General features: G+C 46.0%; 1 protein-coding gene across 1 annotated transcript in view; it reads left to right on the top strand.

The window, feature by feature from the left end:
• slc4a5b (solute carrier family 4 member 5b) overlaps positions 1-9,619 on the top strand; it is a 28,314-nt gene extending 18,695 nt beyond the window's left edge. Inside the window, 11 exon segments of the mRNA XM_084483335.1 lie at positions 566-679; positions 993-1,002; positions 1,005-1,153; positions 1,699-1,877; positions 2,293-2,365; positions 2,513-2,581; positions 3,021-3,194; positions 4,097-4,264; positions 5,824-5,971; positions 6,444-6,495; positions 8,595-9,619. Of these exon segments, the coding sequence (XP_084339461.1) occupies positions 566-679; positions 993-1,002; positions 1,005-1,153; positions 1,699-1,877; positions 2,293-2,365; positions 2,513-2,581; positions 3,021-3,194; positions 4,097-4,264; positions 5,824-5,971; positions 6,444-6,495; positions 8,595-9,081 (1,623 nt within the window). The 3' untranslated portion in view covers positions 9,082-9,619.
• The last annotated feature ends 1,489 nt before the right edge of the window (positions 9,620-11,108 follow it).

Genomic DNA, 11,108 nt, shown 5'->3' with positions numbered 1-11,108 from the left:
CCTGGGGCGGGGGAATTGTATTGTATTACAGGTTTTGATCTAAAGCTAAATGTTTTCTCATTGACTATACTTTGTTATCACTGTATATGTTGAGAAGATCTAGAGAAATGAGTGTCTAGGAGTGAATGAGTATATGATGGTGTATTAATGTGAATAACATTCGAATGATATTATAATAAATATAATTTTATAATTATTTATTATGATATCACTTTTAGAAATCATCAAACTATTGATTAAGATGTTATGATTTGGTCAATCTTGCATTAATTTCTTCTTTTCACTTTTTCTTGATCTTTTTTCTTCTGTCCATCCTCATATACCCTCCTACCTCTTTTATTCCAAAAATCCAATCCTCCAATCTGTTACTCTGTGTATTTGTCTGGTGTGTCTCTATCCTCTGTCTGGTGTGTCTATCCCTCTGTCTGGTGTCTCTATCCCTCTGTCTGGTGTGTCTATCCCTCTGTCTGGTGTCTCTATCCCTCTGTCTGGTGTGTCTATCCCTCTATCTGGTGTATATATCCCTGTGTCTGGATGTGTGTTTGTTATGCTACCGGATCATTAGCTAAGGAAGCTAATCAGTGATTTTTCCATCTTCATGTCCATCATGACTTTCGTGGGTCTGGACATGTTGATGGGCTTAGACACTCCCAAACTCATTGTCCCAACAGAAGTCAAGGTATCCTGTTGTGAAATCCTTCTGAAAATATAGTTAGTACTTTTAGTAGAGATGTGTGTGTTCGATAAGATGAGCATGTGTGTTTGTTGTTAACGCTCAGTTGCCTGTGATTGTGTGTGTGGTTGTGCGTTTTTGCATGCCATGCATGTGTGTGTGTGTTGTGTGGGTTTGCCTCTTTTGTGTGCAAATTGTGTGCAAGTATGATGTATTTTGTATTCACATGTTGTATATATCTGGTAACATTATGTGTGTGTCTTGTGTCCATTTGTCTATTTGTCTATACCGCGTACGTGTGTGTGTGTGCGTGCTGTAGCCCACGCGGCCGACCGCGGCTGGCTGATCATGCCCTTCGGGAAGAACCCGTGGTGGGTGTACGTGGCCAGCTTCGTCCCCGCGCTCCTCGTCACCATCCTCATCTTCATGGACCAGCAGATCAGCGCCGTCATCGTCAACCGCAAGGAGAACAAGCTCAAGGTGGGAGATCTTTCCTTCACGCGTTCTCAACGGCGCGCCGATGCCGATAGCGTGTTGCATATTTCAGGACCTACTCGCACGTTACAAGCTTCATCACCGATCCCTTTTTAAACGCCGTTACTTTTGGGATTTTCTTTCCATCATTAAAGACATGTTTAAAGGTGACACGTTATTCCACCGGGTGTGAGTGTGATCAGCCGTCACGAGCCGTTTTTGAAAAATCGGCCTCTTCTGACATCACAAGTGGGCTTGTCCACCTCTAGATGTGTGACGGATAGATGAGCAACGTTTGCTACGGTCCACTGGGTGGGCCGGTAGACTGATCTATCCAGCACACATCTAGGTGGACACGCCCACTTGTGATGTCAGAAGAGGCCGATTTCCAAAACGGCTTGTGACGGCTCATCACACTCACACCCGGTGGTATAATGTGTCGCCTTTGAGATGCATAGGTTGCTTTTTTTTCCCTCTTAAAGTTCACAAAACTTGACCCCGTCTATTGACGGAAGTACTGACCCAGTCTACGCGCGCGTGGCTCCCTGCAGAAGGGCTGTGGCTACCACCTGGACCTGCTGTGGGTGGGGGTGCTGATGGCCGTGTGCTCCTTCATGGGCCTGCCCTGGTACGTGGCCGCCACCGTCATCTCCATCGCCCACATCGACTCCCTGAAGATGGAGAGCGAGTCCAGCGCCCCCGGGGAACAGCCCCAGTTCCTGGGCGTCCGGTAAGCCCCGCCTCCTCCTGATTATTCTAGAATGTCCGGTAAAAATAATTATTCTAGAATGTTCCAGTAACATGGCTATTCTAGAATGTTCAGTAACGTGGCTATTCTAGATTCTAGAATGGTTATTCTAGAATGTCCAGGAAAAAGATTATTATTGAATGTCCAATAACTTGTTTATCCTAGAATGTTCAGTAACGTGTTTATCCTAGAATGTTCAGTAACATCATAATTTCAGTGAATTTCCAGTAACAAGATCTGTGTTTTATCACATTTTTGATGATCCATTGCAGGAGTTAATTCAAAAAAATGCATTGATATAATTATCATTTTGTCGCTTGTACGCTATTGTTATTTTGTATTCAAATGATTTGCTTTGTTAGGTGTCTTTCTAATAATTAACTAATGTGTTTTTCAGTGAGCAGAGGTTGACGGGCATCCTGGTGTTTGTTCTGACCGGAGTCTCTGTGTTCCTGGCTCCAGTCCTTCAGGTCAGCCGTTTACAATACGTTACCTGAACGTTACCTGAACGTTACCTGAACGTTACCTGAACGTTACCTGAATGTTACCTGAACTGTTAATGTTCTCCTGTTGTTCTTCATGGGGTGTTGAACTGAGACGCTGTGTTGTGTCCTCAGTACATCCCCATGCCCGTTCTCTACGGAGTCTTCCTCTACATGGGCGTGGCTTCCCTGAGTGGCATTCAGGTAGGTGTTGCCGTGGATACGGGCGGGGGGGGGGGGGGGTGGGTCCACCTTCCGCATCCACAGATTCTAGAAAAAAACTGTTTGCAATTTGTGTTGCAATTTACTTAATGCAATTTATATTGATAATTCAGTCCGATTCTTTTACTCATTTTAGCCAAGAAGTGAAGCCGGGGTATTCATTTTGGCATAACATGAAGTATCTGTATTATTATTACGATTTTAACGAGTACACTACTCTAACACTAAGCTGTTTAGATTTGAACGCAGAGACAAAATGGCTCCCCATCGCTGTGCGATTGGAGATGATTTAATAACGTTCCACATCACAGTCCACTTTATGCGTCGTTATCGCGCCACACATTAAAACAGTGTTAAACTCTGGAGTTCCTTGCGTGCGTGTCCTCGTTTATCCTGACGTGCGCTGGTGTCGCTCCACCAGTTCTGGGAGCGCATGAAGCTGTACCTGATGCCCGCCAAGCACCAGCCCGACTTCTCCTTCCTGCGGCACGTGCCCCTCAGACGAGTGCACCTCTTCACGCTGGTCCAGATCATCTGCCTGGCCGTCCTCTGGACCCTCAAGTCCACCTTCCTGGCCATCGTCTTCCCCGTCATGGTGAGGGCGTAGCAGAGAGAGAGAGAGAGAGAGAGGGAGAGGGAGAGGGAGAGAGGGAGAGAGAGAGAGAGAGAGGGAGAGAGAGACAGAGAGAGAGAGACAGAGGGAGAGACGGAGAGACGGAGACGGAGAGAGAGAGGGAGACAGAGAGGGAGAGAGAGAGAGAGAGAGACGGAGCGAGAGAGAGAGAGAGAGACAGAGCGAGAGAGAGGGAGAGAGAGACAGAGCGAGAGACAGAGACAGAGTGAGAAGAGTTGTTTGTAATGTAATAGTTTAACTTAATTAATAGAATTTAACCAATTTAATAAAATAAAACATAACAGGTGGTGTGAATATGTAATGTTTGTGATGCTGTTGATAGAGAATTCTGGGTAAATACGCTTTACTATTTAGTAGAGACCATTTTATCCAAGTGGACTTGAGAGCATGTCGTTAAGGACCAGGTGGTGGTTAGGGCACCTTGCTAAGGATGGATAACTTAATGTTAAGATACAAATGAGGATTGAACCCAGAACAATTTGGCTGGGAGTCAAACGCCCTATCAACGACGCTGTCCTGCCCCGGCACACAGTTAATACTCCTCATCAATCACTATGTGGGAGTGTGTTTGAGTGTGTGGGTGTGTGTTTCTTTGTGTGCGTGGGTTTGTGTGTGTGTGTGTGTGTGTGTGTGTGTGTGTGTGTGTGTTAGTTCAGGTGTCTGTGTGTTCATGTGCGTGCGTTCATGTCCATGTGTGTGCGTGTACAAAAAAGTACAAAAAATACCCAACTTCAAGCCAGAGGGTCGTCACAGTGTGAGGTTATTTCAACCCTCAGCTCCACGGCTAGACTCTGGGTCTGGTGGTTCTGTGTTCCCTGTAGACTCTGGGTCTGATGGTTCTGGTGGTTCTGTTGTTCCTGTAGATCCTGGGTCTGATGGTGGTGCGGAAGCTCATGGACAGGATCTTCTCCCAACACGACCTGGCCTGGCTGGACGACATCCTGCCAGAAAAGGAGAAGAAGAAGAAGGAGGACGACGGAGACAAGAAGAAGAGCAAGAGGCGGCCGGTGGAGCCCGAGAGTGACGAAGAGGTGAGGGGGGCGCGCGCACACACACACGCACGCACGCACGCACAAACGCACGCACGCTGCGCGCACACACACACACACACACACACGCGCGCGCACACACGTACACATGTACACACACACGCACACACACACACACACGCACATACATACAAAGACACACACACATTTTCATGCACTCACACACAAACAAGCACAAACCCATATATACACACACATACACACTCACATACCCATACACACACATATTCACACACATGCACTCACACACACACAAATGCTCATACTCACACACTCATTGACACACACACACACACACACACACACACACACTCATTGACACACACACACACACACACACTCATTGACACACACACACACACACACACACACACACACAGAAATCTGTCCTTTTTCTTAAGATTCCTTTCGTTTTCGATCATGAATAAGAATGTATTCACATTGCAGATTGCAGATTCGTGAATATGCCCTCTTCGCTCCATCTGTTGTTACCGTTTTGTTCCTCTGTCCATGTTCTCTGACTAATAAAGGTTTCCTCTTTGTCCCACAGTGTTGCTGAAAAGGCACTGTATAACAACTACTACTACTACTGCCTGTCTGCCTTCCCTCGCTCTCTCTGCTTTTCTGTTCCGTTATGACCTCATTCTACCCACCTTTCATTTACCTCCTCTATCTTCCTTTTTTTTACCATATAACCTCATTCTTAAGACCTATCCCCCTCTTCCATTATGAGCTCACTCATGCACCTCCTATGTTATGACCTCACTCATCCACTTCTTCCTTTATGACCTCACTCATCCACCTCTTCCATTGTGACCTCACTCCTCTTCCATTATGACCTCACTAATCCACCTCCTATGCTATGACCTCACTCATCCACCTCTTCCTTTATGACCTCACTCATCCACCTCTTCCTTTATGACCTCACTCTCATCCACCTCCTATGTTATGACCTCACTCATCCACCTCTTCCTTTATGACCTCACTCATTCACCTCCTATGTTATGACCTCACTCATCCACCTCTTCCATTATGACCTCACTCATCCACCTCTTCCTTTATGACCTCACTCATCCACCTCTTCCATTATGACCTCACTCATTCACCTCCTATGCTATGACCTCACTCATCCACCTCTTCCATTATGACCTCACTCATTCACCTCCTATGCTATTACCTCACTCATCCACCTCTTCCATTGTGACCTCACTCCTCTTCCGCTATGACCTCACTCATCCACGCCCTGTGTTATGACCTCACTCATCCACGCCCTGTGCTATGACCTCATCCATCCACCTCCGCCCTTAGAGCCTCACACCTATTTATTAGCAACAGTATGTTTGCGGCAGCACACCGTCCTGAAGTGACCGTCTGTCTGTGAGCGCGTCTGCTACTCTAGTGTCTGCTAAACCCCCCCCTCTAAAGTGCACCCGCCCCTTCTCTAGTACCGGTTTGTTGGTGCACCCAGTCACACCGTGCCATCGGTGATAAGCATTATGAGGCGAGTTTCTTTCACTGTATGTGGTTCCTCCCTCTCCAAGACCTTGCATCCTCCTCCTGCTGCTCCTCCTCCTCCTCCTCCTCCTTCACTCCTCTGTGACGATTCCAATGGATACCATAACCCCGCCTCCATACTCCGACTGCACCCCCGACAACCCTTCAACCTCATCCCCGCCCCCCCCTTAACAGTGAGTACGTGTGTTGTGGTGTCTCTCTGCACCCCGGTCATCTTGTCTTCTGCACAACGGAGTCCTCTGGGGATGTTCTTATGAATGTTTAAGGGACGAAATGATATGTAACAGGTTGATTGTAGATTTGTACAGATGTATAGATGATATGCACACCATGAATGAATTACTCCTTCCTATCTCAACACAAACCATGATGCTAACAGCTAATGGGTTAGCAGTCCAGTGTCAAATACTGCAGAGCTAGCCTTGCTACTTTCAGAACGGCCGCTGCCTACGACTAGGCACATGTCATCATGTCATCAGCCCGAGATTTTACTTTGTCTTTTCTGTGTGTGTGTGTGTGTGTGTGTGTGTGTGTGTGTGTGTTGTTTGTCTGTGTCTAAAAATTGCCTCTGTGTGATCGTTGTTGTGTGTTTTGTGTACTTTTGTGTTTTTTTTTGTGTGTTTCTTCTTCTTCTCCTTGTCACCAGGGGTGAACCCTTACACGGCTGTGGTGGCCGCCACTCCTGACTCGGACCACAGGTACTGTGCGCTGAAGCTCCGCCTGCCCTACAGCCACGTCCCGTCTGCCCGAGAGAGAGAGAGAGAGAGAGAGAGAGAGAGAGAGAGAGAGAGAGAGAGAGAGAGAGAGTAGAGAGAGAGAGAGAGAGAGAGAGAGAGAGAGAGAGAGAGAGAGAGAGAGAGAGAGAGAGAGAGAGAGAGCACCTAAACAGCTAACTTCAGTCAGTGAGAGAAAAGTAGAGAGAGGGAGTCGAGAAAGAGGGATGAGTGATGAGTGATGCCTTACTCAAATGTAGTAGGATAGGATGTTATTATATCAATATGACAACACATGTAACATTGATATTATATGCAAATATTATTTGATCTATTTCATTTTGTAATCTTAATAGTTTTTTTGTTTGGCTGCAGAGATTTTCAAATGATTATGTTCATCTGTTTATTATATGACTTCCCGGCATTAATGTCTTATTCAATAGAGCTGTGCTTATATAACACGAGTAAATAGAAGATTGTAATGTAACAAAATGTAACAAAAGTTAGAGTGACTGCATCAAGATTATTTTCTGGAGCACAAACACGAGTTAATTAAATTGCATCTCTAGTGTCCCAATGCTGTTTATTATTAGTGAATGAATTAGAGTCTTTCCAATTGGATGGTTTATGGGAGGAAAACACGGGGAGCTGTCTTGTTGTCGCCGTTGGTCCCTGTGCTTTCCTCATCACAATGAACAAGTGAAGCAAAGATTTATAATCACACGAACACCCTGGCACTGTTTTGTCTCGGGATTCAAATGGAATTGCACCAACATTCTGGTGAATTAATGACCTTAAAAAACACGCTGAGTCATGATGACGCTGCAAGAGAATGTAGTGTCACAAAGGCCCGCTGATTCTAGCCAATCAGCGGTCTCCTGTTCTCCAGTACTCGACTAGGTTATATTGAAATTACATTTTGGTTGTTTCTTTTAAAGTGCCAGATTTCCTTTCTTCTTTTATGATATTCGCAGAATTCATGACGAATTCGATGAATCAACGTATGAAAGAGTCCAGGTTCCCATGACATCTGTAACCCTTCATGTGTCAATTCTCCTCCTAAATCACAAAGGATACAATACAAATCTTAATGTAAATATACATTCCCCAATATGAATTATGTAGCAAAGATGATGGTGTGTTGGTAGCATTTTCAGTGTCTGAAAATGGACATGGTGAAACTGCACGTTTTCTTTATTAAACAGTATTATGATTTTTATTATATATTGCTCCCCTTTTTCGTGACCCAAATGCCCGTGCCCGTGATTCCGTCGCTGCATGGCTGGTTTTACAGCGGCTATTTCACATCCTCTGTCTACAGAGCAGGCTTCAGATTTGTAGAAAGTCATCATGGACATATTAACACAGTGGATATTGTCCCATAATCAATCCTCCTCAGAAATCAAGTTCATAAAGGACAGCAGGTGTTATAGTTTCAAAACCTTCACCGAGCCGTCCTTCTGGACCTCTATCGTCCTCCTCGCCCCATCGGCCCCACCACCCCCACCTCCCCCCACCTCCCCTCGCCCTCGCCTCCACCTGCCCCCGTCTGCCCCCCCCCTTCTCGTATTCCCGTCTCCACCACTCCTCTGTCTACACCCCTCCTTGTCTTCCCCTCGCTTGCAACTTCATGGACATGGGTGTGGATGCGTGAAGGGGGAGAGAAGCGGACCAGCGGAGCATGGTCCAGTGGTTCTCTCACTATTTTCACACTAACGCACCCCTTCCAAAGGCCTTTGCTCCAGTCCCACCTCCCCCCCAACCCCCCCCCTCCCCCCCCCTCCCCCCACCTCCCCACCCCCCAACATGAACATTAAACCGGTAGGATTAGGGCTTAGTGAAAAAAGGGGCTTCACTGATGATTTCGTTCATCGTTTACAGATTTACAGAACTTGTTTATTGGCATTCAGAAGGACTTCATATTTACATTTTCAAGTCCCCCCCCCCCTGCAGTCCTTGTGCGTACCCCCAGGGGTACACAGACCCCCGTTAAGAGAACCACTGGTCAGACGAATGACATTCCACCATCCTCCCTCTCTCTCTGCCCCCCCCCTCCTCCCCCTTATCTCCCCCCCCCTCACCAGCATCACGCTACGCTTGATGATCTGCCCCCCCTCACCCGCCCACTCCCAGGCCAACCCGGTCTACCTGACGGGGGGGGCTCCCTGGGACCCCCGGTTCGTCCCACCGCCACCGCCACCACCGCCAGCGCCGCCCTCCTCGGCGTCACCGCCGTCGCCACGCCAACCGACCAACCCCCCGCCCCAGCCCGCGCAGGTCAGCATCCGGGTGGAGACGGAGCAGCACCAGCGCTCGCTGCTCTGCTACCGCTACCAGCGGCCGCACAGCGGCAGCGATAGCAGCAGTAGCGTCAGCGGTAGCCGCGGCGCGGTCTCCAGGGTCACCCTCCGCCAAGAGCACGACCCCTCCCCCCCCCCGCCGCCGCCTCCTCCTCCTCCTCCTCCATCGTCCGTCCACCCACACGCCGACCCCCCCGTCGAGGTGTGGGACGACGCGCCCGCGCGCTCGGGGCCACGCGGCGGCGGAGCGTGCGGCGAGACCGTTCTGTGAGCCCCGTCGCCGTTAGGAAGGTCACCCTGACACACTGGTCAGGATGTACTCTGTGTGCGCGCGCACGCGTGCACAGAGTGATGTCCTTTGCTGTGTGTTGTCTTAGTGTAGGTTACATTTGTCTGAAAAATAATAATAAATGTAATAGGCTATTTTTATGGAAGGTGTAGAGTGTAGTGTATGGACCGTAGAAGTCCAAACTTCAGAACCAGGCATACATTATGCTACTAGAAAATCAAATACTTGTGTTTTTCTCCCTAAATTTATGAAAGGTCTCTCGTCTGTCTTCAAAACAACACTCAAATAATACGTTTTTGAATAAAAAAATAAGAAAAGAGCGATTGTAGTGTTTTATAAAGTTAGGCTACAGCATTTCCCATCGTCCTCCGTGGGCCTTTATAAAGAAACAACCAAAAGTCCACCCAATAACATAAGTCTGCCAGCCCCAACTGTCATCTTTGCTTATCTCGAGTTTTCTGGAAAATTGTAAATGTACATGAAACATTGATGTAAACCTTGGCTTAATTAATAAACTAGTTCTCACAATAGACTTTAAATTGGATGTTTTTTTTTCTTTCTTTTTGTGTACAAGAGGAGGCGGGGTTGAGTAAGTGGATCAGAACAAAGTGATTTGAAAGAGTACAATTCCCTGGATGGATGGATGACGGGTGGATGGGCACATTTTATTCTTGAGAAACTTTTTACTTCAGAAATTTCGGAATGGAGTAAATAGCTGCAGTAGAAAAGTGACAAAGTGCAGCTGAAAACTGCAATTGTATGTATATGCTAGATTGATGCCAGCGAAGGAGGTCAGGGGGCAAATTAGGCAATAGTGAATAATTCTGGTTCAAATGGTGGTTAAATAATAGAACACATCTCAAACACCACAAGCAATTGAATGCACCACAATGATTTTTTTATACTACGGATCTCACAGACACAATAATAATGTAGTGTCATTTATTGGTGTCAATGCCACAGAAACTGTGAAGAACTTTAAATAACTATTTAGACCAATAATCATAATCATATCACACGCAAAGTCTATCCCCAGCTGCTTCCCTTTGCAAGTGTGCAAGTGTTTGGTTTTAAACCTTTTACATAAATCACAAATAAAGATTTGGTGAATCTTTCTGGGGTGTCCTGAAGACCAAACCACTGACCTTGGCACCACCAGATGAGCTACAAGGACTAACTGAAAAGGCATTTTTATGGTTTTAACGTAACAGATTGCATTTGGTGGATGTTATTATTTTTACCAAAGAATATAATCAAAACATAATAATCAAAAAAAAAAAAAAAAATTCAAAAACAAATATGTACCTTTAAAACTAAGAAGCAATTTAACAAACACTAAGGTTTAAACCTACTACTTTCATGTGACTGTAACAGATAAAGTAGTAAAACAGAAAAACAAGCCACTGACCTTTGCAGTATTAATGGTATGTGCTTTCAGTTGCGCTAGACCTTTTTAAAAAATATGCTGTAAATAAACTAGAAAAAATGTTTTGTACAGTTCTCTTCAGTCTGCTCATCTTTGTGTGAGCGGGAGCGTTGGAGACATCATCTTGTTCCCGCTAGGGAGAAGCTGGCCAGACTAGACTAGGTGCTCATATTTGGGCAGCTTTCAATAAACAGATAAAATTGGTGCCGGTCAGTCGCCAATCGTGTTTCTGTCCCCCTGTGACTACACTTTCTTTGCATATTGAGGCAATTCTACCACTGCTACTGTGGACGTCCACAGACCTGTAGTTGCGAGTTACTTTGGAAAAATAACAGACGTTTGACACTATTGTTTCTTTAATACCTTTTTAATTTAAAAAAATCCATATATTTACGCAAATTGTATAGGCATTTTTTTCTGTCTTAATGAAAATGTACATTACCAATTTGCATAAAACATCACATATACATTAAAATAGATACATCCTCTGGGCTGGTGGAGCTGCTGCCGCCACACTCCCTCGCTCCGGGCTACAGGCTACAGTTTTCAACGATAAACTCCCGATCTCCACTATTCAACTATT

This window comes from Micromesistius poutassou (assembly GCF_964030765.1).
Source record: "Micromesistius poutassou genome assembly, chromosome: 18".
Taxonomy (NCBI): Eukaryota; Metazoa; Chordata; class Actinopteri; order Gadiformes; family Gadidae; genus Micromesistius; species Micromesistius poutassou.
The sequence above is the reverse complement of the archived record's forward strand: the minus strand, read 5'-3'. Positions and strand labels throughout refer to the sequence as shown.